General features: G+C 59.3%; 1 protein-coding gene across 2 annotated transcripts; it reads left to right on the forward strand.

The window, feature by feature from the left end:
• Positions 1-271: 271 nt before the first annotated feature.
• Positions 272-20,866, forward strand: CSRP1 (cysteine and glycine rich protein 1). 2 transcript variants are annotated; one of them, XM_081226430.1, is made up of 6 exons: positions 272-432; positions 10,436-10,548; positions 16,273-16,354; positions 17,225-17,354; positions 19,282-19,375; positions 19,810-20,866. In XM_081226430.1, the coding sequence occupies exons 2-6, from the start codon at positions 10,437-10,439 to the stop codon at positions 19,884-19,886; spliced, it is 495 nt and encodes a 164-aa protein (XP_081082556.1). In that variant the 5' UTR covers positions 272-432; position 10,436; the 3' UTR covers positions 19,887-20,866. The 2 variants fall into 2 exon arrangements, with proteins under 2 accessions (XP_081082556.1, XP_081082557.1); XM_081226431.1 differs by having other exon boundaries at positions 273-432; positions 16,273-16,441.
• The last annotated feature ends 6,006 nt before the right edge of the window (positions 20,867-26,872 follow it).

Raw genomic sequence — 26,872 nt, forward strand, 5'->3', positions numbered from 1 at the left:
GAGACCGCCTCCCTTCCCCCCGCACTTTCTCTTGTGGCACAAGTTTATCAGGAGTCTTATCTCTTGGATCACGTGTGTTTCCACCCTCGTATTAGGCTGCCGGGAACCCCTGAGAAGTTCCAGGCACGTGTGAGCCGCTGCTTCCTCCGCGGCGGGGCGCACCGGGGGTCCCCAGAGCGCAGCCGGGACGCCTCGGGCCTGGGGGCCGCGCTGCGGGACTGCGCCGTGACATCAGCGCCGGTGCGGTGACATCGGCGCCGGTGTGGTGCAGTGTGCAAAGCCCACTGGTTGGCGTGGCCCGGACACGCCCTCCCCGAGCGGAACAAAACGCCGCGCGGGCCGGGCGCGCCCAGCCCCGCTTCCAGAGCGCTGCCGTGCCGCCCGCTCGCCCGCCCGCCGTCCGCCAACCGCCGCGCGCCCAGCCGCCGCCAGGTGAGTGCGCCCCGGCCCCGCCGCGCGCAGGGCGCCCCCGGCCTTCCGGCCCCGCCGCCGCCCGGGAAGCTGCGAGGAGGGTCGCAAGGAAAAGGGGCGGCCGGGGCCGGCGCGGGCCGCGGAAGGGGGGAGAAGTGGCGGCGGTTGGTTCTCTTTCCAGGAGGCGCGGGACTCCTCCCCGCCCCTGGCTCCCCGGGACACAAAGGGCCCCCACGTGCCCCTGACCCGGGACGGCCCGTCTCCCCACCACCTGCAGGTCCCGCGGCGGGACAATCGGCGATTCTGCGCGCGCACTGAACTCATTGTACAGCTGGGGATGAGGGCGGCCGTGCCACCCACCGCCTGCCCCCTGGACAGCGTGCCGCGGGCAGGGTGGGGGAACATCTAGGTTCAGGGCCCGCCTGAGGCAGCTGTGCCCCGAGCCCAGGTGTGAGTTTCACCCTTAGGAAAGGACCAGATGGCAGCCGTCCCCGGTCACCCCCCACCACGTTCACACCCCCCCTCGCCCCTTGTCTTGGCGCTGCGTGGGGACCATCACCCCAGCCTGAAGGAAGCCACAGTGTTTGGTGGCCTCAGTCCCTGAGGGCCGGGGAGCAGGAAGGGGCTGCTACCAGCACACTTGAAGCAAGCTGCAATATGTTACCCAACAAGCCGCCCCAGGCAGGCGTCGTATCTGCTCTCACAGGCCGCAGAATATTCTGCAAACGCCTGTCCCATTTGCTGTGCTCTAATCAAGATCTGGGTCTAGGCGGGAGGGTGCATGGGCTCAGCCCTTCCCTAGAGGCCTGGGCTCTGGCCACCACCCCTGCTCCTGGGTGTGGATGGATGGGCAGCCCCCTGCCAGCTGAGAGGGCTTCACCTGGGGATCCTGTCCCAGTGGCTCCGGGAGGTCGCGCGGCCGAAGTGTGGCCCTGACCCTGAATACTCAGCCGACCGTGGACAGGGGACTTCGCTTCTCATGCTCAGCTTCTTTGGGGGGTGGTACAGGGAGGGCATGACACAGGCCCGGAGCCCCGAGGGGCCAACTACTCTCTTGTCCCTGGGCCTCGCCCCCCAGAAGCTGAGGCGGCTCTGTCAGCTCAGAGTGCAGCCTGGGGACCCCTCCCAGTGGGATCTGGGGACTGTTGTGCCCCTACTTCTGCTCACTTGCAGCCTCCTGATGTTCAGGGTGGGCTCGGGCTCTTTCCAGAGAGACTGTCCTTGTGGCTGGATCCAGCCCTGTACTGCCCACAGCCTCCCAGGGAATGGCCCAGTCCCGCGGGGAGGAAATCCGGGCGGGAGACAGGCAGGCGAGGAAGGAAGTTTATCCTGCAGAGGGTGTGCTGTGGGCCAGGGAGGGGCAGGGGCAGCACTGCCACTGTGGAGGGTCTGAGGGGGCGAGGGGGACGCAGAGGCGAGACTGAAGAGCGGGCCCACCACCTCTGCTGCGGCGCTGCTAATAAAACGGGAAGCGCAGCAGGGCCACGGCCTTTGCCTCCGGGTGGTCCCAGCACCTGCCTTCCCAGCCCAGGTGTTTTCTTTTCTCAAGGCAAACATTTGCCTGCTTGTGAGCTGGTGAGTCCTCCCTGGCCCGGAGTGTAGTGTTGGCACTTGGTTGGCGAGTGGTAAATTTTTGGTGAATGAAGGGGGTAAGAGTGGGCGGCTCGCGGAGCTGCCCTACTGGACACGTGTGAACCTTGCAAACGGGTGCTCTGGTGCCCGCCGGTGCCCCTGTGAGTGGGCTTGAGGCCCAGGTCGGGGAGGAGAGGGACTTTCTATTTACTCTGGGTCTCCTGGTGGGAAGGCAAACTGGGAAGGCTTTTTGAGAGGCTGCTGGAATTTAGATATTTCTGTAAGCCGGCTTATTGTGAAAAGTTGGCTTGAAGAGGGCAGAGGAATCCTGCATTAAACATTCTGAGGTGCTGGTGAGAATAGAGGTCACCAGTTGCCACCACTCGGGCGTTCTGGCAAGTAAGAACTGGACAACAAGCGTCAGAGCTGGCCCTTCCCAGAGAGAACAGTAGGCAGGTGTCTGTGCTTGTTGGGCCCCAGGGACTGGCCTGTATCCTCCACGTGTGTGTTATCCGGGGCAGTCTGTGAGGTGGGGAGGACGCTCCCCATTTTACAGACGAAGAAACTGAGGCTCAGAGGTGATGAGTAACTTGCTGGGGATTGCAGCTACCATTCAGACACAGGCAGACTCCTTGCAGACTCACGCCCAGTCATTCGCGTTACAAAGAGCTTTATGGTGGCTCATAAACTACTTAAGGAAGATGCGGCTTCGCCCAGTGAACGTGGATGGAGTCACGTTAGAACGCACAACCTCTAGGTCTTCCCTCTGCCGCATGGATGGAGAGGAGGAGGGGGCCCTTCTGGAAGTCGGGGCCTGGGTCCCAGGTGATATGCTTTCACCAGGTCTGATGCGTGTTTGAATTTTGGTGCCAGGTTTGCAGGAAAGAAAGGAAGCCTGGGAAAGAGCCTGCTTGAGGAAAAAACACACACACACACACACAGAGACACACACACTGGAGCTGGGGGGGAGGTGCTGGATACCTGCAGGAGCTGCTTTGCTGCGGTTTCCAGCGGGCAGGAATTTCTGTGGTGGTGATGGGGCCGCACTACGCAGCTACCCAGGAATTTGTCTGACGTCAACACCCAGTGATTCCCATGTATGGTAAGGAGTGTAAACACCGAGGCAGCTAGCATTTCCACCTCTTCCCAGGGGCCGGAGGCACTGTCTGACTCCTGCAGCGACAGTGGATCACAGGCTCAGCCCTCGCCCGAGCCACCAACCCCGCCAGCGCACCCTCCTCTGCAGTGCTTCCGGCTGTCTATACAGGAGCCGCGGGGGCAGGGGCTTCCCGAGACGTCAGCTGCAAACAGCCTGTTTTATAAGCTCTAAGGGCTCGTGGGGTTTTTTTTTCTTTTCTTTTTTTTTTTGCTGTACGCGGGCCTCTCACTGTTGTGGCCTCTCCCGTTGCGGAGCACAGGCTCCGGATGCGCAGGCTCAGCGGCCATGGCTCACGGGCCCAGCCGCTCCGCGGCATGTGGGATCTTCCCGGACCGGGGCACGAACCCATGTCCCCCGCATCGGCAGGCGGACTCTCAACCACTGCGCCACCAGGGAAGCCCCGGGCTCCTGGGTTTTGGTTTTGCTTTTTAGAAATTAATCCAGGAAAATCGTTCAGACTTTTCCAGCACGGGTAACCAATTGTCACTAAGGTGGCATCGTTCCAGATAAAAGCAAAGACACTTATCTGTTGGTTAGTCTGTGAGACCTTGTTATGATATAGGACTTCCTGTGACAGTGTGGAAATACTTAAAATGAATTCTAGACCCCATTTCTACCTTGGTTGACGTTTGGACTTCTGAAACCCGGGGGTGGAACGGTCTGTTATATGAGGCGCTGGGGGGCAGGCACCACCCCAGCCCACAGCCCCACAAGGGCCTCCGGGCCTGGACTTGAAAAGACAGAACTCAGAGAGGGAGGGAGAGAGGGAGCCAGGGTGACAGTGGAGTTTCGGGAACCGTGGGCTCTGGAGGGATCGCAGCGCAGCGGTGCCGGCCAGCTTCTCCCAGAGGCTGAGTCACGTGCAGCGTTCCCAAGAAATCCCGTGAAGCTGAGGCCGGGCTTGTACCGCATGTTGGCCCTTCGTCCCCCCAGCAGTGACCATTCCTTTCAAGGCAGGACCGTTTGCCAGGCTCTCAGATGGCACCTCTAAGACCTGGGCTCTGAACCCTGAGTGGCGGGTGCCCCCGACCCCTGCCTCTGCTGCCCTCCTGACGTGGGTGTGGGGAGGAAGGGCCTGAGCAGCGAGCTGGAAAGGGTGACAGCTCCCCTGTGTACCTGGCTGGATACCACACAGCCAGGTGATTGCCAGTAGGCGGACACCTGATAGGTCTCCAGCAGACTGCGTGGGTGGGGACCTCAACTCTGTGCCCAGAAGTCACCCTTTGGCCCTGGGGGGCAAGAGGTTTTGGAACGGGAGGGGTGAGGGTTTTCCACTGGAGAAATAAAGACATGGCATGGATTGTCAAGTCAAACCACTGATTTGAGGAGAGGAGGCCTTCCTCAGACGCTGGCAGCCAGCGGCTAAGGGTGGAGCATCTCTGAGATGGCTTCTGAAACTTGACACCTGACCACACTGGACCGTCGCCTCAGCCCGACTTCCATAAGATGTGGGGTGAACATGGGAGTCTTGCCCTGTGTCCGCTTCTCCCTCCGCTGCCCTGCGAGCCCCGTCTTGGGTCTCTGCCCTCAAGACAGAGGATCTGAGGAGGTAGCTGCGTGAGAAGGAGGGTGCGGCACACCGAGCCGGTCACTCGTCGGGAGAGGTCAGTCCTGGGCTTCTAGCTTCCCACTGGCCCTGGATCCTGACATTCCCGGTAAATAGCTTCCCAGGTATGTCCAGCCATTCAGCAGAAAATTGAAGCCTGGTTCTCTATCGAGACTGTCGACATGTGAAGTGGGACGAACCAGACCTCTCTGGAGGAACCCACTGCAAACCCAGAGTGGCTGATGTGATCACAGGGACAGCAAAGCTTCTTGGTCACCCAGAGCAGAAGACAAAAGAGTTGATGTTAAGACAAGGCTCTGCTTGCATCTGGGGTGCGGGGGTGATTACACCCCAAGGAAGGGCGGGGCACTCGTCCCTAAGTCAGGGATTCTGGGTCCCTGTTTGGCTTGCTACTTCTCAGGCCTTGCTGCTCCCAGATGTGGCCTGACTGGGGAGGAGAGCGGACATCCGGCCCTCGTCTGGGCCCGTCCTGCGGGTGGTGGTCAGGAGTGAGCCCTTACAGCACACCAGGCCCTGGGCCATTGCTTTATCATTTCTTTCCTGATCCTCAGAACAACAGCTTGAGTCAGTGGATGGTCCCATTTAGAGACACAACCACGTCAAAGCTCAGACAGGAAAGTCACTGATCGTTTGGCTGGGAAGGGATGAATCCAGGTCCCTTTTTCCTGACCTCTGAACTGAGCCACCTGAACTCTGACCCAGAGAACATCTCTCCTCCCCGTCGGCTGCAGGGCCTCTGTCCTCAGAACTGAGAAGGCAGCTGAGAAGGAGCCGGGTGGCCCTATAGGAACTCCAGAAGGTCTGAGAAACAGTTTCCTTTTAAGGCAGTTGGGCCTCCTGTCCGCGGAGTCTGGCTGACGAGAAGACAGGGCTGGTGGGAAGGAGGCGGCCGGGGCTCCCCGAGCTGAGACTCCCCCCGCCCACCTGTAGATCCCTCGGAGGGGTCCTCACGTGGGCGGGGGGAGGGGAACCTGTCCAAGGCGCCGGGCCCTGTCCCTCCTCTGGGCTCCCGAAGGGGACCCCCACCAAGTGGCCTGGTTGAGGAGTGGCCCAGCCGGGAGGAGCCCCAGGCAGATTTCGCCCCTCCTGCCCTGCCCCTGGTTCCCTGGGCCCTGCTGGCTGTGGGCCCCTGACCCGGGGCCAGGGAGAACAAGGACGGCCTGTTGGATATGTGGGTCTCCACGAGGGAGAAGGGCTTTTGTGTCGGAAACAAAACGGCTGGGAACAGCTCCCCACCACGTGCTCGGGGAAGCCTCCTCCCTAGGGGTGTCCTAGGGGCTGGAGGACGTCCCCTGGGGGTTCAGGGGGTGGAAAGCAAGGGGAGGAAGGAGCCCGGACGTCCTGGACACCCCCCGAGTGCAGCCCCCCCTGAATACAATGGCACCAGCACAGTGATTGGGTGGCTGGACCTGGCTGGGTCCCAGTTCTGCTTCCTACAGCCTGGTGACTGCAGGGGGGTGGCCCTGGCCTCCCCAGCCCTGTGTCTTCATCTGTGTCACGGGCGTGTCCCCAGCCTCAGGTCACCAGGAGAAGTGGATGGTGTTTGCAGACTGCCCGGCGCACAGTAGGTCAGCAGGCTCAGGGCAGGCTGTCTGCCGGGTGCTGCGGGCAGGGGGTTGGGGGTCGCGTCTAGTCACCTCGTCAGAAAAGCCGCATGCCTCCGTGTGAACCAGAACCTCTCCCAGGGCTCCCCACCCAGTGGCCGTCCCGGTACCACCCCGCAGGGACCGGAGTCGCCAGGTGGCTCAGGGGTCTGGGCTCTGCCCTGAGCACCTCCCTGGGGTCACTCGGTGCAGCGGTGGCTGCCTGACTAGAACGGGGCTCTGCAGCGAGGGCGGCGTGGGGGACGGTTAGGCAGGCGGTACCGACCTTGCTTCTCCCACCCGACTGTCCTTCCTGGTTTGCAGCGCCCAGCTCTGGCTCAGCAGGGCAGAGGGGCCCGAGGAATGGCGGGGCCTCGGAGGCTGGGGATGGGGCTGGCCCTGGGGCTCCAGGAGCCGAGCGGGGCCGCGTGCAGTGAGAGCGATCCTGTCCTCTGGGGGTGGGGGATGTGCGCACGCCTGATGAGCTGTGGACGGTGCAGAGCCCAGGAGGGGAAGGCTGGCCCGCCCAGACCCACGGGGGTGAGGACAGTGGGCGTCCGCCCGGTCCAGAGGGCTTCCACATGCGTGGCCCCAGGCTGGGCAATTCAATCACCAACCCTGAGGACGTGTGAGGGGCGGGCGGTGTAGCAGGAGACAGATCTGGGAAGGTACTCCGGGCAGGCTCTCAGGGTGAGGAGTGAGCGTCCCCTTTGGTGCCAAGAAGGTCTGCGGGGGTGGGGGGTGGCTTCCTCCTGGGACGGCTGGTCCCCCCTGGACCCACAACCCCAGAGCCCATTGCTCCCCCTCCTCACTCAGGGGAGGGGGGCTTGCTTCCAGGACGTTCTCTCTGAAGATCAGGATGTTTTCTTCTCTGGAGCCCCCAGAACTCCCTTCTGTCTCCTTGGCCTGAAATGCATAGCTGGCCCATCCCCAAGCCCGTAACCTGGGCTGGTCAGCTTAGGTCCAGGCCATGTGCCCTGGCTGAAAATCAGGGTGGTTCCCAAGGAGAAGGGGACTGGAGCGTGATGCCCCCTCCAAGGGGGTCGTGGGCCAGCTGAGTGAAGGTGAGTGGGAAGAGGCCTGGAGAGGCAGGGGTGTCAGGGTTTGGGGTGAGCAGGTAAAGGGGGCACAGAGCAGGTGCAGCCGAGAGAGGAGGAGAACTTCTCCCCGTTCTAGGGTTTGGGAGAAGATTCCTCAGTGCTGGAGAGAATGGTTGGGGTTCCAGCAGCAAAAAATGGACAAGTCAGGAAAAAGAACAAGTTAGAGAGAAAAGACAATGAGTTCAGGTGGCTCGTGTTGAAATCGAGGTGCTAATGGACCATCCAGGTGGAGGTGCTCCCGTGGCACCGGGTGTACGAGCCTGGGCTCAGGGCAGAGGTCAAGGTCAGCGATGAATGGAAGTCCTTGGCAGGGGTGGCCTCAGGTGCAGTGGGACCAAAGGAGACTCTGGGGAGAGAGGGACCAGGGTGGGAGCAGAGGAAGCCCAGCCTCCAGGACATGGGAGGACAGAGCAGAGGCCGTGAAGAGTGACTGACGAGTCGTTCCGACAGAGCCTTGCTGGAGGTTCCCACGGTCCCGATAATATTCCAGCCTGCGTCCTCGGAAGCTGGTGTCCCCAACACCCCTTCCCCACGTGGAGCCTGCTCCCATCCCGCACACACCCACTGAGCATTGTGAGGGCCTTGGGCTCTGCAGAGATGGAGGGTATGGACCAGCTGTGGCTCTCAGTATTAGGGGAGCCGATTTATTGAACACCTGTATGAACACCTGTGTGCCAGGTGCACACACCTGTACAAACACGTGTGTGCAGGGGACTTGGTAGTGAACCTCGACTGGACCTTCTTCTTGAGCGGAGGCCTGTGTCCGCTATCCGGGGGGGAAGAAATTTTCCTCCACCCTTCTAGCTTCTTCTGACTGGAAAAAAATTAAATTGACACGAGACAGATGAACAGGGGAAAATCAAAGTTCAAGAACATGTCTACATAGGAGAGACCCAGAAAACCTGAGTAACTCCCCAAAATGGCTGAAACCCTCACCTTAAATACCATCTTCAGCTAAAGACAAAAGAGGAAGTTGGGGGTAGTGGTTAGGGACCTCAGAGGGGACGAAGGCAATTTACCTGGAGACGAAAAAGCAAATGCTTGGTGAGCGAGTGTTTGCCGAGCCAGCAGACACAATGGGACAGAGTGGACTCTGGCCTCCAGGCCCTGCCGACCCTCGCAGCACACCCGGCCCGTGTTCTTTGCAGAGATCTCTGGCTATACCTCTGTTTGGGGAACGGGCCCTCTATCAAAATTCTTTTAGGCAGTTGGGGGAAGGTCAGTTTCTTCCTGAGTCTCTTGAGCCTTGATTGTTTTCAGCTTGAAATAATCTGCAGGACAGAGAGACGTTTTGGGATGGCAAGTTTTGTCCCTACACTGCGTCAGATGGGAAGCTCCGGGCGGTGGAGACCACGTCCCCTCTGCCCTTGACCCCGACTCTTTAGCTGCCGGAACGTCCCTGGTACCAAGAGGGTGGGCTCTGTGTGCCCCATCCCTGCGTTCGGCGTTTCCATGACGCACATCCCGGGGGTTTTGCCTCTCCCCTGCCCACCCTCCATTTCCCAGCACCCTGAGTCCTACTCACCCCATCACCCATCTTGTACCCGCAGTCGCCGGCGCACCCCATAGAGCCCCCCACCCCTACCCCGTGCACTTCTGTCCAAAGAGCTGGAAGGGTCGCCGTGCCCTGGCAGCCAGGCATCTGTTGAGAGTGGTTGAGATGGGCCTGCCCTGATCTCGGGCTCTGCGGGCATCTGTGTCTGTGCCGCTCGGGCTCTGACCTGCGGTGTTGCCTCCCCTGTGCCTTGGATTCTTGCACTAATAATCGTCACCGCACACTCAGCACGTGCCAGGCACTGAGCCACGCCTTTGACACGCTGTGTCTCACTGAATCCCCGGAAACGATCTATGAAGAAGCTTTTGCTTTTATCCCCGTTTTATAGATATGGAAATCAAGGTTTAGAAAGACCAGCTACCTTGTTCAAGGTACACACAGCCAGTGAGTGGCAGGGCCAGGACTGGACCAAACCCATCTGGCATCAGGACCCCAGCTCAGAACTAATACCTAGAGCATCTCAATGTTGTCCCAGGCCGTCTCCTCCGGACTCACCTGGGTGCTTGTTAAAAATTCGCGTTCTTGTACCTCATCCTCAGAGGTCATGATTCATCAGGTCAGAGTTGGCGCTGGAAAATCTGATTTTGCAAAAGCCCCCCACCTCCCCCCATTCTAATGGACTTTTAACTGTGCCTTGTGTGCCTGCCTCCTGCTTTGTTTTTGTTTTTGTTTTGCGGTACACGGGCCTCTCACTGTTGTGGCCTCTCCCGTTGAGGAGCACAGGCTCCGGACGTGCAGGCTCAGAGGCCATGGCTCACGGGCCCAGCCGCTCCGCGGCATGTGGGATCTTCCCGGACCGGGGCACGAACCCATGTCCCCTGCATTGGCAGGCGGACTCTCAACCACTGCACCACCAGGGAAGCCCAAGAATGGTTTTTTTGTGTGTGAGCTATATCTTATATACAAAAGAGCGTATAAAACCTGAATGTGTAGTTCAAAGAATAATTACAAAGGGAGCCTCTGTGTGATAACCACACATGGCTGGTGCCTTAGCAGCCCCCTTGGTGGCCCCCTTTGAGGTCACAAATCTAAGACAGTAGTTTGTGATACTCATTCCCTTGCTTTTCTTTATAACTCTCCCACCCATGGGTCCCTCCCTTGACTATAGAATTTTGCCTGCTTGCGGGCCTGACACGGATAATTTGTGTTTTATGAGTTCTAGCGTATCTGCTTCTTTTGCTCCAAATTCATCTTGGTGAGATTCATCCATGTGGACGCACATAGCAGATGGTTCGTTGTTACTGCTGTTATGGCCTGTATCTTGTGCTTGTGTGTATCCTTTAGACTGCCGGGCACGGGGCTGAAAACACAGCGGTTGCTCAGCGATGACCTGTGGGCTCTGGGGTGGGAAGCCCTCAGGTTGCCGTTCAAGGAGGGCTGTGCCCCGCCAGCTCCCCCCTCGGCCTCTGTCCCTGGTTTTTCTGTTGTGGGCCATCTGTGTCTCCATCTCCCCGGGGAATTAATTCCCATTTCTGCGTCCACTTTCAGAATGCCGAACTGGGGAGGAGGTAAGAAGTGTGGGGTGTGCCAGAAGACGGTGTACTTCGCTGAAGAGGTTCAGTGCGAAGGCAGCAGCTTCCACAAATCCTGCTTCCTGTGCAGTGAGTACGCACCCCTCCCAGGCCCTGCTGTTGCCATGGGGACCGGATGGGCCAGTCAACACCCCGGGAACTGGCCCCCCGGGAACTGGGAGGTAAACAGCTTGACATTTGGCTGGCACGCAGCTGGGCGGGGAAGCACTTCAGGGCCTTTTTGTTCCTCAGAAGCTGTTTTCTAAGGGAAGGGCGTGAGGTGGCCCGAGCTGGAGGGGTGGCGGAGGCTCAGGGGCTGAGTGCCAAGCAGCGAAGACTCCTCGGCCGGGAAAACTTCCCGCTCACTCTCCCTTCTTTCTCTCCCTGCCACGATCCTGGCATTTAAGAGGAAGACACTTTTAGCCCAGAGTTTCATCAGTCTTTGGACCCAGATTACCCCTTGTTCAATGGCAACAGAAATCACAGATGCAGAGGACAAACCAGTGGGGAGGGGGAGGGCAAGAGAGGGGAAGGGGATTAAGAGGTCCAAACTACGATGTGTCAAATAAATAAGCCACAAGGATATAGTACACAGCACAGGGAATAGAGCCAGTATTTTATAACAGCTATCAGCGAAGAATTTTAAAAGTGGTGAATCACTATGTTGTACGCTTGACACGTATGTAATACTGTCCATCAACTATATTTCAATTAAAAAAACATTTTGTCAAGGCAGCAGCCTCAGGGGCAGCTGCGTCTAGGGAGGAGCTGGGCTCTCCCCCACCCCACCCCCCACCCCACCCCTGCAGCCCGAGGCCTTTCCCCGCACTTCCCATCCCCGCCTGACAGTCTGGAATAAGAGGAAGAGACCCGCTGCCGCAATCACAGCCTGGATGAACAGGAAGCCAGGCAGTGGCCGCCATCCATCCGGGAGCTGTCGGGTGGTCCGGGGGATGCAGGGCATGCAGAGGCCGCGGTGCTGCACTGGCCACGGCCTGGGAAGTGGCGGATGGAGGGAGCCTCCCGCTTTTCCTGAGTGACGGGGTTCCTTGCGACAGCCGAGGTTCTGGGTTAGAAGAAGAGGTGACCTGCGTTTTCCTGGAGCCCAGACAGAGGGGGAGGCAGGGAACTGTGGGGTTAAGCTCGAGGTTTCAGAACCAGTTGGTCAGGGTTTGGACGTGAATTCTGCTTTTGTTCTCTGCGTGGTGATGGGCAGGTTACTGGGTCTCAGCGTTACAGGATAACAACACCTACGTCACGGCGGCAGGGGGATGGGGGGTGAGGATTAACAGGGGAGGGGCTCGGAAAACAAACAGAGCAGTTGGAGCAGTTGTGAGTGTTCAGTAAATGATAGCAGCTCCCTGACACACACACACACACACACACACACATACACACATGCTCACATACATACACACCACACACCACACACACATGCTCACATACATACATGTACACACACCACATACACACATACATACCACACACATACACACATGCTCACATACATACACCATACACACCACCACACATACACACACCACACACATACATACACACATACACACATGCTCACATACATACACACCACACACCACACACACCACACACACATACATACCACACACATACACACATGCTCACATACATACACACCACACACCACACACATGCTCACATACATGTACACACACCACATACACACATACATACCACACACATACACACATGCTCACATACATACACACCACACACCACACACACATGCTCACATACATACATGTACACACACCACATACACACATACCACACACATACACACATGCTCACATACATACACCATACACACCACCACACATACACACACCACACACATACATACACACACACAATGCACAGACACACATGCTCACATACATACACACCACACATACACACACCACACACATACATACACACACAATGCACAGACACACATGCTCACATACATACACACCACACATACACACACCACACATACACACATGCTCACGTACACACACACACATACAACACACACCACACACACACACACCACACACACACACACGCGGCCCTGGGGGATCCCCAGCAAGATGGTGTGGCTTGAGGACCTCGCAACAGCGGCTGACATCTCAGCCTGTCTGGGAGGTCTGGGAATTGGGCCCGTGCCCCCGGCTTCACACGAGCAGAGTCGGGAGAGCTTGGCTGCGTTGCTTCCAGGAGCTCGTGGTCCAGAGCAGGGTCCAGACAGGCCAAGGGCCACCTGCTCCCTGGATGAGCATCAGATCCCACCTGCTGTGGGTGGAGCAGCCAGAAGCCCCGCCCCATGCAGCCACTGAGACTGACCAAGGGCTGCGGGTGGCCAACAAGCTTGGGTGGGGCCTTTGGCCTCCAGCCCGGAGGAGGCCACCAACAGCAGTGTCATGTAATCAGCAGTTCTCTGCACTCAGGACTTTCCGATCTGTTTAGTTTTTTCAGAGGGAATAAGAGGGTTTGGCTCTGGCCAGGGAGAGGGTCCAGACCGCTGGCCCCAAGGACCCCTCTCTGCCCTCAAATGTTGCTTTAATCACGGGCTGAAATGGGCCAGCTGGGCAGGGAGGCCTGCAGGCCTGCCTGTGGAGGAGTGGCCGCTGGCCGGGAGGTCCAGGGAAGCCAGGAATGCGGGGCGCGGGGGGCGGGGTACAGGAAGGAAGTGCAGGCCCGGGGCAGGGGTGGGGTGCGGAGGACCAGAAACAGTTGTGGGAGGTCAGGCTGGGGAGCAGGGCGGGGGGGGGCTGCCGTAGGACTACTAACAGCTATAGGTCAGCCTCCTGTGCCTCTGCGGTCTCCGGCTGCCGCGGAGTTCCTGGGCACTGGAGCTAGAGGATGTCCCCAGTCTGAGCATCTTCACAACCTGCTGATTCTCGGGGCCTAGAACAGCACCGGGCGCGCAGGTGTGCTTACGAGTGGAAGGAGGGTCACTTCTCTTTCAGTGACGTGGGCCTAAGTGTCCAGCTGGAATCAAGAATGCAGGATCACCCTCAGAATCAGGGGACCTTCACTCCAGAGGCAGAGAAAGGCCAGCAGCGTGTGGGCCTGGGTGGCATCAGGGACCTCAGCCCCTTGCTGGCCAGGCCTGGGTGAGTCCCAGAGAGAAGGTCCTCTAACCGTCCTGGTGCTTGCCTCTGGTTCCTACTCAGGTTGGCATCCACAATCCCTTTCCTGGTGCCTGGGCTACGCAGGACGCTGCCCTAGACGGTCGGAGAGAGCAGCCTCCTCCCTGGGCTCGGCGCACAGGGTACAGCCTGGTGGTCTGAGGAGGGGCCGCCAGTCCCCATCTGCAGGCATGCCTGCTCTGCAGGGACCTGCCCCGAGGCTGCTGCTTCTCCGAGCTGTGACGGCTCCCACCTGGGGCAGGTCAGCCCTGTGGGAAAGCAGAGCAGGTCTGGCCTCTCCCCGAGGTGGCAGCTGCTGGAACTGGGCTGCTCCCCAGAACCCGGAGCACCGGGGTGCTCTCAGAACCCCGCACGCCCCCAGCACCAGCCTCCCTCACCCGCAGGCTGTGGTCCCACGCCCGGCCCACCCGAATGGGCTTCTGGGCTGGCAGGGAAGAATCAGGCCCGGAGGTCAGGCTGGGCTCCAGCCGGGCCCTGCTGCTGGCTGGTTCTATGAGCTGGAACTTTTCTGTGGGCCTTGGTTTTCCTTCCAGAAACAGAGAATTACTCTCTGTCTTGGGGTGGGGTGAGGGGGCCCTGGTCTCTCACCTGGGGCTGCCTCTACCCTGTAGCATCCGGAGTACATTTTCCCAGCAAATGCACACAACCAACCCGTAATTAAGTTTTTCTGTTTGTTTGGTTTTTGCTTAACATGGTTTGGTAGAAATTGATTTAGGCCTTCCTTCAAAATTCCCCTTAGTGGAGTTTCTGGAGGAGTCTACAGGTGCCCAGACTGGACCGCGGTGGAGGGCAGAGGCCAGGGCCTCTGGGAGAACAAGGCAGAGCGGAAGTGGCAGCGAGATCGGGGTGTCCCCCTGTAGAAGCTGGGGCTCAGGCAGGGGGCCGTCTGGAGGGCTCAGTCGTAGACCCTGGAGTCTCCTCTGGGCTGAGCCCCTGGGTCTCCTGCTGGCAAGGTCGCTCCGAGGAGACCTCCGCTCCTCTCCGTTCTGTCTCACTTTCTGCCTCCCCTCTGGTCTTGGAATTTCCAGGTCCGCTTGGGTCTTACGGGAAGCAATTCCAGGCCAACTTCCCACCCAAGAAGGAATGTTGGAGCCCCACCCCCTGCTGTTCCCGGGAGCCAAGCCCTAGGGAGGCGGTGGGAAGATCCATATTTGGGTCGCCTGAGTGCCTGAGTGCCGTAAGGACGTGGGGATCTCAGGGGCAGGACCAGAGGGTCCTTATTTAGTCTGAAATCTCCAACCTGAGCCCTGGGGGCAGAGAGCCGGCCTTTAAAGGCAAGGGGATGGCTGGGAATTCCCTGGCGGTCCAGTGGTTAGGACTTGGCACTTTTACTGCCAAGGGCTCAGGTTCAGTGCCTGGTCAGGGAACTAAGATCCCGTAAACCACACAGCAGGGGAAAAAAAAAATCTGAAGGCAAGGGGATGGCAAGCTGGCCAGAGCTGAGCGGAGCACCTCTTTGCAGGGAGGAGAGGCCGGCTCCTCCAGGGGTTCCCCGGAATCCATCTTCAGAAGCACATGTTTGAGGATGTGGTCCAGGTGGACACACTGAATCCCAAATATGAGGACCTTCGTGGGACCCAATTAGAATCATAGGACAAGACCTAAAGAAGCAGTGGAAGTCGGGTCTCTTGAGAGAAGGACTTGGGGTTGGAAGCCGATGATATTTTGAGGCCTGACCCCCCTCCTTGTGTTCCCATGGCACTAACTCTGTATCACACTATAGGAGCAGCGGACGTTTATGATGGCCTGCTGTGCGCAGGGTACTGTGCTAAGTACTCCCCGGGTGAGGGCTCATTTAATTCTCACAGCCACTTTTTGGGGGGAGGCTGTCATCCGCATCTACCAGTGGACACGTGGGCTGGGAAGGGGCGGGGAGAGAGATTGGGCTCTGGGCAGCTGACTCTACATGACCCTGGGCTCTGAACTGTTTTACTCTGGGTCGCCGGGCACAGCCCTGCTCTGAGATCCACAGGAAGATACAGGCGGCCCTCAGGCTTTCCAGTTTATCCCATTCCAGCCTCTTAACCTTGGAGTCAGGAAATTCCTCCCAGCATCTGACCTCAGTCCCTCCCGTGGCAAAGTGGTTCTGAGAGGAGCAGTTGCAGATCTCGCCATCATCGTGTTGAGCACAACCTGTCTCTCATTTCAGAGCCCGCCATGCCGGGCGCTTAGTAAATATTGCCCGTGCCCTCTGGGAGCATCACTCCCCCTGCACCCCTGCCCCCAGGCCTGTGGGGTGTCCCTTCTGGATCCCGTCGCTGGAGGCAGGAAAGCCCTGCCCTTCGTCCTGCCTTTCTTCTTTTCCTCTTCGGTCGGGACACGTGACCTCTCTGTCAAGGGCAGAGTGAAGGTCCAGCAGGCTTCCTGGGGCTTTGGGGGTCAGTCTAGGCTCTTGGCTTCGGAACCCGGGGACTTCTGAGGGCACAGAGGACCAAGGACGGCCCATGCGGTTCCTGGTGGGGGGCGGCTCGGCCAGCATCCTTAGACCCCTCCTCTCTCCTCCCAGCTCCCTGGCCATCCTGACCCCTGTCACCAGGCTCCTGAAAGATCGGGATATTATGTGTGCGGGGTCCCGGAGAGCTTCGGCTCTCGGGGTGCTTGCAGCGACCCGACTCCCCATACCCGCTTCCCTCTGCAGTGGTCTGCAAGAAGAACCTGGACAGCACCACCGTGGCCGTGCACGGCGAGGAGATCTACTGCAAGTCCTGCTACGGCAAGAAGTACGGGCCCAAGGGCTACGGCTACGGGCAGGGCGCGGGCACGCTGAGCATGGACAAGGGGGAGGCGCTCGGCATCAAGCACGAGGAGTGAGTACGCCCCGCCCAGGCGTGGAAGCACCTACTGTGTGTCAGGCCAGCCAGAGGAGTGGGGGTCCAGCAGGGAACGAAACAGGCCAGGCTCTTCCCCGTACTTCCATGGGCGTCAGAGCTGGGAGGGGCCCTAAGAATTCCTGAGTCCCGTCTCCTCTTTCCACAGATGAGAAAACCCAGCCGGTCTCGGTAACTTGCTGGGGGCCCCTACAGCCAGGGAGTGTGCGAGCCGGACCAGCTTGCACCCCTGCTCACGGGGGCGTCAGTTCCCTTCCCCGGAATCACGGGGTGTCACTAGGTCCCCAGCACCCACTGACCACTGACCTGCTGTGAGTGGAGGTGCTGGCGGTCAGCCTGCCAGCTCCTTGGCCCTGGGGTGGTGGGGGATGGACGGAAGTGACGGGTGAGTTCCCACATTTCGGCCAAGGTCACTGCCCCAGTGGGGGTATCGGTCAACAGATTTCTCCTGGAAAGACTCTCATAATCGGCCGGCCGAAGGAGGGGGGGACCGAGGAGGGCAAGTCCTAGCAAACGAGGTGTTCTGTGACTCCAGTGTTTTAACTGGGGGGCTGAGCGAAGTCTGACATGCCGGTGAGGGTAACACTGTGCCGGCCCTTGGTGTGTCCATCTGTAAAGTGGGAGGTGAGCCTACAGGCTCTGGCAGCCGCGGCCTTGTAACAGGCTGGGCCAGGTGGAGGCGGGGTGGTGCCCACACGGTGCCAGACCCCCGCCCGTACTGCTGCCTGTATGTCACGTCACTGCACGTCCTTCCCCACGCAGGGGCCCCAGCCACAGGCCCGTCACCAACCCCAATGCGGCCAAGTTCGCCCAGAAGATCGGCGGCTCTGAGCGCTGCCCGCGGTGCAGCCAGGCCGTCTACGCCGCCGAGAAGGTGATTGGTGCTGGGAAGGTAAGGCGGCTGCTGGGCCAACGGGGGGTGCGGGGACACGGGCCGGCCAGGCCCCTTCCTGAAGTGTGGCTTCTGGAGCTCTGCGAGTGCGACCCTAGCTCTGCTCAGCCAGCCCGAGCCCCGGGCTGCAACTCCCTCCCTTCATTTCAAAGCCCCACCGTGAAGGGGGAACCTTTGTCCCCTGCTTGCTTGTCCCCTGTGCCTTCCGGTCTCCAGGGGGCTGAACCCCTCCCCGATCGAGTGTAACAGCCTCACCCCTGGTGGAACTGATTTTTAAGCGCCTACGGGCACTTCCTAGGGAGCTGCCAATCTATGGGTGTCTCTAGAATCAGGGGCCGCAGACCTCTCAGGGTGCGTGGACACAAGCCCTGAAAAGAATATGCACACTTTTGTGGGATCCTGTCTCTCCCTGGGAAGACAATCCATAGCATTCGTCAGATTTTCAAAAAGATTTATGATCCAGAAATGTTAAGAACCACTTGAAAATCCACATACATCCTGTTTCAGAGGATGTGGACTCAGAAACCCACCCATGTCCCCGCAGGGCAGAGCTTCCCAAGGTTCAGGCCTGTCACAGCCTCCTGGGAGGCAATCTTTTCTAACTGCTTCGCCTGCCCCTCCCCCTCAGTATTCCGATAGTAGCCGCCCAGGTCACCAAAGCACAGTGGGGTCCCCTCCCTCAGAGAGGCTGTGGGCAGGGGTCAGGATTTGCAGCCTGGGACCAGCAGTCGGGGACCACTGAAGAGGCATATTCAGGATGGGTGCCCGGAGGGGGTTTCTGGACCTTCACACGAGGCTTGGCCAGGCTCACACGGTCAGCTGTGCAGCCACGGGGCCTGGAGCCTGTCTGCAGCTTCTCTGGACCTGCGTCTTGGCCTCCGAGGCTTTTCAACCTTGACGAGGGGCCGGGGGTGGGGGTGGATGGGGAACTCACACGTAGGACAAGTCTAGACCAGCACTGGTGCCTGCTGGGGGCCTGGGGGCGCCGGGGTCTGGAGGCAGGAGGCAACATGTGCAGGTCTGGCTGTCAGGAAGCCAGAGGGCATGCCAGTGGCTGTCAGGAAACCGGAGGGCACGCAGTTTCCTTTCTCATCTCCACCCCAGGCACGGGCAGCCGTTCGAGGGAGTCTCTTTGTCCTTAAAAGGCCTTGTTTTGTCCGGTCTGCTGCTGCCGGCCTCTGGCTTTCCCGGTTCTGCAGAGCTGTCATCCCGCTTGGCTGCGCTGCCGGAGCTGGCGGCTGATCTGGGTTTGGCAGGCTCCTGCCAGGGGTGCAGACCCACGCCACCTTCCCCAGGGAGGCTGTTAGCTGTGCTGCCTCTGAGCTCCTCGTAGAAGCACTAGGGGCTTCTGTGGCCCCCAGGGAACGAGGCTCCTTGGCCTTTCCCTGCGGGTTCAGTGCAGCTCGTGGACCCTTTCTGCTTCCAGTGGTGCTGGGCGCCTCCTCTGTGCCAGGCCCCGGCCCAGCTGCGCCACCCCTCCTGCCATGGTGACGGCCTTTGGGCAAACCAGGCACCTGTTCTAGGATCCAGAGGCCTGGCGGATCATGAAAGCCTGCCCTGTGGCCAGGCTGCGTCTGTCTGGTCCTCACATCCGGCTGCGAGGGCGGCAGCGGTCTCCCCGTGAGGTGTGAGGAGGCCGTGCACCTGGAGGTGATGCCAGGGCAGGTCCGGAGCCCTCGCCCGCTCCAGTGGTCCCGGGCAGGATGGTCCGGATGAGGCTGGGCCGGCCCTGACGGCGGGAGCTGGGGAGCGGCTGCCTTGGCGGTGGTCCCACCCCTTGCCTGCTGCCGCTGCCCACCCAGCGCTTTCTCCAGGAGGTGGGGTTAGGGTCCCTCCAGCAGCGGGGCTGGTCAGGCTTCTCGACTGCCTTCATCACATCTAGGGGAACGGCTCGGGGGCAGCACTAACTGCTTCCTTCCCTCCCCAGTCCTGGCATAAGTCCTGCTTCCGGTGTGCTAAGTGCGGCAAAGGCCTCGAGTCCACCACCCTGGCCGACAAGGATGGCGAGATTTACTGCAAAGGTGGGTGGACCCTCCCCCACGTCTTCCCTTCCTGGAGGTCTGAGGGGCAGAGGGCTGAAGGCCTTGCTAGACCCCTTCCGGGCCTCGGAGTCCGTTGCAGAGCGTCTAGTGAGACCCTTTCCCGTTAGCGCTGAGGGGGAGCCCGGGGGAGGAAGTGACTTGGCCCGAGTCACGGGCAGATCAGGTCAGGCTGGGGCAGAGCCTGGGCTCCAGGCTCCCGGCCCAGAGCTCTGGCAGCAGATGACGCTTCTCCCGGGATTTCAGACGCAGGGGAATGGCCACACCGTGGAGCTGTTGGAGTTGACGTGGAGGGGGCAGCGCTGGTGGGCTTCGCTGCTCCAGGGGCCCGGCCAGGCGCTGCGGTTGCGGGAACTACGGTGGGAGGGCCGGGAGGTGTGGCTGGGGGCGTCCTCACCCCTCTGTTCTCTCTGCAGGATGCTATGCTAAAAACTTCGGGCCCAAGGGCTTCGGCTTTGGGCAGGGAGCTGGGGCTCTGGTCCACTCTGAGTGAGCCTGCCCGTCGCGTGCCCACGCCTGTGCCTCTCATCACCACCCCCTCCTGGCAGCCTCACGACCTCCACGATCCGTCCTCCCTTCAGCCCTGCACGCGTCACTAAGGACTTGAACTGGGCTGTCTGGCTCCCTTTGCTTCGGGCGTCTGCCGGAGGCCTCACCCCTCCAAGGCGCTGCCTCCGCCTGGGACCTGCTGCCCATCACTAGCAGGAGGCCTTGGGGCTCTGGGTCTCCCCCTGGGCCTGCCCCACCCCACACACCCCTGTCCTCAGCCTCTGAGCTGCATGTCCGTCATCAGTGGAGCCCAGCAGGCAGGGAGCAGGACCGGGTGGGGTGGGAAAGGCTGTGCTTCTTGTCGGGGAGAGGGCTCCCTGGGGTCCCTCAGAGCCGGCCTGGGGAGTCCCAGCTCAGGAGTTCCTGGGGGACACACAGGCAGGCGCACACCACAGGGGCCACCTGCCCTGCTCGGCCTGGTGCCTTTGAGACTGGAGGCAGGTGTCCCCCCCCGACTCGGGCGGAGAGCAAGCCAGGTCTAAGGGCCCCAGAGTCAGGATGTGGTATGGCCTCCCCAGGCTCGAGCTCCCTGTGGGAAGGGGACCCTAATGAAACACTCCAACATCGCTGCACTGTCAGAGGCCCAGACCTGAGGGTGCATAACTCTGCCCCCAGCCCTGGGTCCTGAGGCCAGGGCTCTGTCCTTAGCACGCCTGCCTGACCCTCAGATGTGGAGGGAGGTACACGCAGCCTGTCTTCACCTGGACACCCTTCCCCTGCCCCCAGCCTTCTCCAGCGACCCCTCTCTGGCCACGCCACCCAAGCCTTCCAGGCCCCCAGGTCCAGAGCAGCAGGAGGGTGGGGAGGGGCCAGGCCCCGCTGCCCCCCAGGGATGGAATGGGGCTGCCCTCTGGGCCGTGGGCTGCAGCGCGGGCTGTACTCAAGCTGATTCCACACCCAGTCAATAAAGCTGTCAGAACAGAACTCTGGTGCCCTGTCCTGTTTTGGACCCCCGTGGGGCTGGGAGGGGACTTGATGGGAGCAACCAGAAGTTAGCAGGAGGTCGGGTGGAAGGAAAGTGGCCGCTTCCTGCTGTGCTGGGGCTGCTTCCTCCCTAGCGTCCTTGGAACTGAACCCGCTGTCCCGGAGTGACCCGGCCAACCCAATCCTGCCGCCACATCTGGGGGTGGGAACTGTGTGGGCTTGGAATTTGAGGGGCCCAGCAAGGCCCCCAAACCGTGCTGAGAACTTTTCCCAGCTTGGAAAGTCGCAGAGTGAGAGGGAATCTCAGCCAGAGGAACGTGCATGTCAAATCCAGAACGCTCACTTCTGCCCAGGAGGAAGGCAGTGGAGTGAGGGCTGGGAGTCCGAGATCAGGTCCAAGATCGCTGTGGTTGGGCAGGGCCTGCTGCCTGGCTCACAGATGGCCGTCTTCTCACTGTGTCCCGCCCCACCCCCCACCCCCACCCCTCCCCCGCCGTGGCGGGGGTGGGGGGACCCATCTCCAAATACCATTACCTGGGGGTCAGGTTTCAGCACGTGAATATGAGGGGTGGGGAGGACAGCATTCAGTCAATAGCTTTCTGTCCCCCAAATTCATGTCCTTTTCACATGCAAAATTCACTCACTCCGATCCAACAGCCCCAAAGTCTTAACTCTCCTTCCAGAGACTTAAAGTCTCACGTGGTGTCGCGTACACTGGACGTGGGAGAAACCCCAGGTCTGAGGCGTCCTGAGGCAAATTCCTCTTCAGCCGTGAATCTGTGAATAATATGTGTTCTGTGCTTCCGAGGTACGAAGGTGGGACACACAGAGGATAGACATTCCCGTTCCGATAGGGAGAAATAGGAAAGGAGAGAGGAGTGACAGAACCAAGTAATTCCAAAACTGAATGGGGCAAGTTCCACGAGACCACAAACCGTGAGACCAGTCCTCGGCCTTCTGGACCCACGTGGTGGGGCGGCTCCTGGTGGGCCCCTCACCAGAACCCTGGGGTGGGGGTGGCACTCGCACTTTGTTTTAAAACGTTTTGAGTTCTTTTATTTATTTATTTTTAATTAATTTACTTATTTATTTATTTTTGGCTGCGTTGGGTCTTCGTTGCTGCACGTGGGCTTTCTCTAGTTGCGGCGAGCAGGGGCTACTCTTTGTTGTGGTGCATGGGCTTCTCAATGTGGTGGCTTCTCATTGCTGAGCATGGGCTCTAGGTATGCGGGCTTCAGTAGTTGTGGCTCACGGGCTCTAGAGCACAGGCTCAGTAGCTGTGGCGCACGGGCTTAGTTGCTCAGCGGCATGTGGGATCTTCCCGGACCAGGGCTCGAACTCATGTCCCCTGCATTGGCAGGCAGATTCTTAACCGCTGCACCACCAAGGAAGCCCTTTGCCCTCACACTCTTGTGACGGGAGTGGTGGCCCTGGTCTCTGAGTCACCCTCTGGGCCATCCCCCCATTGTCCTGGGGAACAGCACTTGGCTTTCTTGAGGGGCTGACCTGTCCTAATCGTAGGTCACTCAGCCGCACCCTGAGCGCTCTGTTTCTGCAGTACGGTAGGCTGGGAATGTCCATATCTTTAAGTTCTGCTTCCTGTGTGCTCCGTGCGAGGCCAGCCTCCAGGCACTTCTCTCCTCTGGCGTTTCCATTTCCTGGGAGGAGCCAGGCTGGTCCTTCCACACTTTGCTCAGAGCTCTCCTTGGCTAAATACCGTTGCTCTCAAGTTCCACCTTCCACAAAACACCAGAGTCTGAATATGCTCGAGCCACGTTCTTTGCTACTTTGTAACAAGGGTCCCCCTTGTCTCCTTTCCAGTAACACACCCCTCACTTCTGTCATCGGAATGGCCTTTGTCATCCATATTTCTACAACATTCTGCTCAGAATTACTTCCTCCTTATTCCCTGAGACAACTCAGGCTTTCGCTCCAACTCTCTCTTCTTTCTGAACTCTCACCAGAATCCCCTTTAAGGGTCCGTTCACAACAATGTAGGTTTTCTCTAGCAGACATTTCCAAACCCCTCCAGCCTCTACCCATCACCCAGCTCCAAAGCCATTTCCATGTTTGTAGGTGTCTGTTACAGCAGTAGCCTACTTCCTGCACCCATTTCTGCCTTGGTCAGTTCAGGCTAACAAAATACCATAAGTTATGTGGTTTATAAACAACAGAAGTTTATTTCTCACTGTTCTGGAGGCTGGGAGTCCAAGATCAAGGTGCTGGCAGATTCAGTGTCTGGGGAGAACCCACCTCCTGGTTCATAGACGGCCGTCTTTCTGCTGCGTCCTCACATGTGTACCTCACAAGGGGGTGAGGGGGCTCTCTGGCTTTTATGAGGGCACTAATCCCACTCACGAGGGCTCCTCCCTCAAGCCCTAATCACCTCCCAAAGGCTCCATCTCCTAATACCATCACCTTGGGGGTTAGGATTTCAACATATGAATTCTGCGGGGACACAAACCCTTAGTCTCCGGTGGGTCACCTCAGCCAAGTCCATGGAAGAGCAAACCTTTTGTAAGTGAGCTCATCTGAGAGCTTGCAGTGTCCTTCATCTGAGGGATGCTTCTCGCACGTTTTGGGGCTGGGCTTCCCTGCCCACAAAGTGAATTCACAAAACAACAATCAGCAGCTGCTTTAACAACAGCAAGTCTGTGCATCATGTCTGTATGACCAGATCCAACAGTGGCCTTGATGGATCCCTTCCCTGCCTCTGGGAACGGGCCCTAAACATACAAGATTGGTAGAGACCAGTCAGTGCTATAGAGCTGTAGGTAAGTGCGAGGTGAGCTCCCAGCGGGGCAAGGGCTCCATTATCTTGGTAACGTCTCTATGTCCAGCCCAGGATGTGGCCAACCGGACACTCTCCCAGAGGGTTTGTGCACCAGGGAGGATGGGTGGTTCCACAAACAGATCATCCGACCACGGGCTGCTCTGGGAATGCCCACAGGAGTGGCCGGAATGGGACGTCTGGCCCCAAAGCTGGGAACAGGCTGCCCTCTGCTGGCGGCTTGGGGGCCCCTGGCGCCCCAGCACAAGGCCATCTGCTAGGCTCCTACACTAGCTGTCAAGCTCAGGAACACCGGTCATCCAGAGTAGCCACGGTGCGGAAGGGGCAGATGCACCTCCTGGGGGTGAAACTGGGTAAAGGCAGAAGGCTGTACCCAGAGGCCGGTGGCCGGCCAGGAAGCCCCTAAGGGCAGCGTGGGGCGGGCAGCAGGGGAGGAGGGGGGTGGAGGTCCGCCTGCAGTGAGTGAAACCCAGTTCCCCTAAAACCGAGTCCTCCTGCCCAGTTCATGATTAATCTCTCTACCCAAAGCTTTATTTCCCTGCTTATCCCACCCCTCGGGCCTACTCCGAGTTCCAAAGAGCAGGCTCAACAATTAATGATCAGGACAAGATCGCAGGCCTCCTAGTTCCTCCTGAAGGGATGTAGATAAGAATCTTTGAGTCGTTCTGCAGAATCTAAGACCCCCACCTGCTGGAGGATGGTGGCTACATGCTGACCACAAGCATGTAGACCCCAGACAGATTGGAACCAGAAGGTTGATGGTTGAGATTCCCGAAATATCACCCTGTTACCTCACCACCAACCAACCAGAAGAAGGTCCAGGAGCAGATCAGACATCACATAACCCTCTCCCCTCACACTGTCTTTAAAAACCCTTGCCTGAAAGCCTTCATCTCTGGAGCGTGAGCTACCTGTTCTCCTTGCTTGGCGCCCTGCTAGTAAACCCTCACTTTGCAGCAAACACCAGCTGTCAGAATTTGGTTTTCTGTGCTGTAGGCACACAAGCCCTTGCTTGGTAACGTGGGGGCCCCAGAGGAGGAGGGGGCTGTGGGGAGGGGCCGTACCTTGCAGGTGGCGCCTTGTGGTAGGCCGAGAAGCGGGCGTCCCCCAACCCTGTTCCCCAGGGTCCCTAGCACCCCACTTCCTGCACGTAGGTGCTCACCTCTGGACGCAGGTGAGTTTCTCCCTCGCAGGATTTGCATGCTCGTAGGGCCCTGTGGTCTGCCAAACCCAAATGACCCAAAGGAAGAGAGGCCGAGGGTCTTTGCCCATTCCGGGATTTCTTCTCATTTCTGTGACGGCTGAGCGAGGTGTCCAGGGCCCTTCAGGAGATGCATCTGTGGGAGCAACGCCTCGTTTCAGGAGGGGCCACGCTGTGGGCTCTTGGGATAGGACAGGAAAGCGTGGTCCCTCTTGGGGGGAGGCGGCTGAGGATGGCCGGAGGGGTGAGGACAGGGAGAGGGAGAGCCGGGGGTGAGAGCTGCTCTCAGATGTGGGAGGAAACCCCCGACGACTGAGCAGGGTCTCGTTCCCAGACCTGGAGGTGCTGACCTGTGGAGCAGGGGAAGAGACACCAGGGATCAGTGACTGGACGATTCTGGCCCCTGCCCCTCCCCTGGCCCCCTCCCTTGCCCCCTCCTCTGTCCCCCTCCCCTTGCCCCCTCCCCTGCCCTCACCTCCCCGGCACCCCTCCCTGCTGGCCCCCCATCATGGGAACCACTGCCATTTACCAATGACCAAACCGACCGCAGCTTAGGATCTGGCTCAAGGTCAAATGGCAGAGCAGGACAGAAACGCAGATTGCTGGATCCAGGCCCGGGCCCTGCACCACGTACCTGACACTCTGCTTGCAAAGAAACCGCCTCAGGCCAGGAGGTGTGGGGTGCGGTGCTGGGACTGTAGCAATAGCCAGTACTCACTGAGCACATCCTATGAACTCAGGCACCGGTCTGGGTGTTGTCTGACATGACCCCTCCACCAGCACTGAGAAGTGGTCATCTTATCCCTTTATTCTAGAAGAGTAAACCGAGATGCAGTGAATTGTATGTGGCTTACTCAAAGTCACTCCCAGGGGCGGGGCTGAGATTGGAACCAGCTGTGTGACCCTGGGCCCACCTCCTCCCTCTGGGTGTCAAACTCTCATGTGTGAATGGAGATGTTGGCCTCAATTAATTCCAGAGAAGTGCTGCTCAGGCTTGAGAAGCTCCTGGGGATCTTGCAAAGGTGCAGATTCCAGTTCCGCTGTTGGGTGGGGCCTGAGACTCGGCACCTCTCTCGGGCTCCCAGGGGAGGGAGGTACTGATGCTGCTGGTCCCAGGACCACACACACCAGCCGGGCTCCGGGACCCGCCCAGCTCTGATGTTCTTCGATTATGGGCCTGGGGAGACTTGCCCCAAGGCCGTGAAAATTCCGGAAGCAGGTTATGGTGAATAAAGCGCTTAGTGGGCATTTTCTGCTCCTGGCCAAGCCCCTGGCCCTGGGCCTTTGACACTTCTACTCTGCGACCTCAGCCGGACCCCTCGGGAGGGTTCAAGGGCTCCATCCTGGGCCACGCAGTGTTGCCTCTCCCTCCAGAAGGAGTGAGGGAGGTCCCTGCTCACCCTGCCTCGTCCCAGAACACAATTCACACCCAGTATGACTCACTCTGACATTCCTTCCCACCAGTCGCCCCGAAGATCATATTCAGGAATATGCTAGGGGCTTCCCTCCCTCTCCTCAGCCCCTCCGCCTTGAGCCATCTCTTAGCTTCTCCTTGACCCCAGTCCCAGGCTGGACAACTCACAGCCTTCTCTGCCTGGTCTTGAGAGTGGCACTTAGAGGAAGGTCTCAGTTATCAAAGTAATACAAGTGAAAATTCATAATCCTCGCTCTGAAACTCAAAAGCAAGCAGGAAAACCCCGGCACCACGGTCCCCTCAGGTAGAAGGAAGTCCTGGGGACATTGTGACCTTTCTCTCCATCCTTCTTCCTCCATCACGCCGCTACCCCATGTGATTTTAATGAGGTCCTATGAATGGTTGCCCTTTAGGAGGACAGGGAAGAGCCACCCACCAGTGCAGGGAATGTCGGAGCTGGAAGGGGACTTATGAGTGCTGGGACAAGCCCCGCACATGACCAAGGAGAAGCCTGCTGGATACCATTCTAGGTGCAAAGGTGTGGAAGCGAAGACGCCAAGCTAAGTGACTTTTGTCTCTGAGGTTGCGGGACTGAAGGAG

Source organism: Mesoplodon bidens (genome assembly GCF_964165515.1).
Source record: "Mesoplodon bidens genome assembly, chromosome: 2".
Classification (NCBI taxonomy): domain Eukaryota; kingdom Metazoa; phylum Chordata; class Mammalia; order Artiodactyla; family Ziphiidae; genus Mesoplodon; species Mesoplodon bidens.

Bases quoted from the DNA above. Each gene is read 5' to 3' on its own strand.
- CSRP1 (XM_081226431.1), top strand. From the start codon at position 10,437: ATGCCGAACTGGGGAGGAGGTAAGAAGTGTGGGGTGTGCCAGAAGACG. The intron at 10,549-16,272 runs GTGAGTACGCAC...TTCCCTCTGCAG, and splicing joins CAAATCCTGCTTCCTGTGCA to TGGTCTGCAAGAAGAACCTG. The intron at 16,442-17,224 runs GTGAGTACGCCC...TTCCCCACGCAG, and splicing joins CTCGGCATCAAGCACGAGGA to GGGCCCCAGCCACAGGCCCG.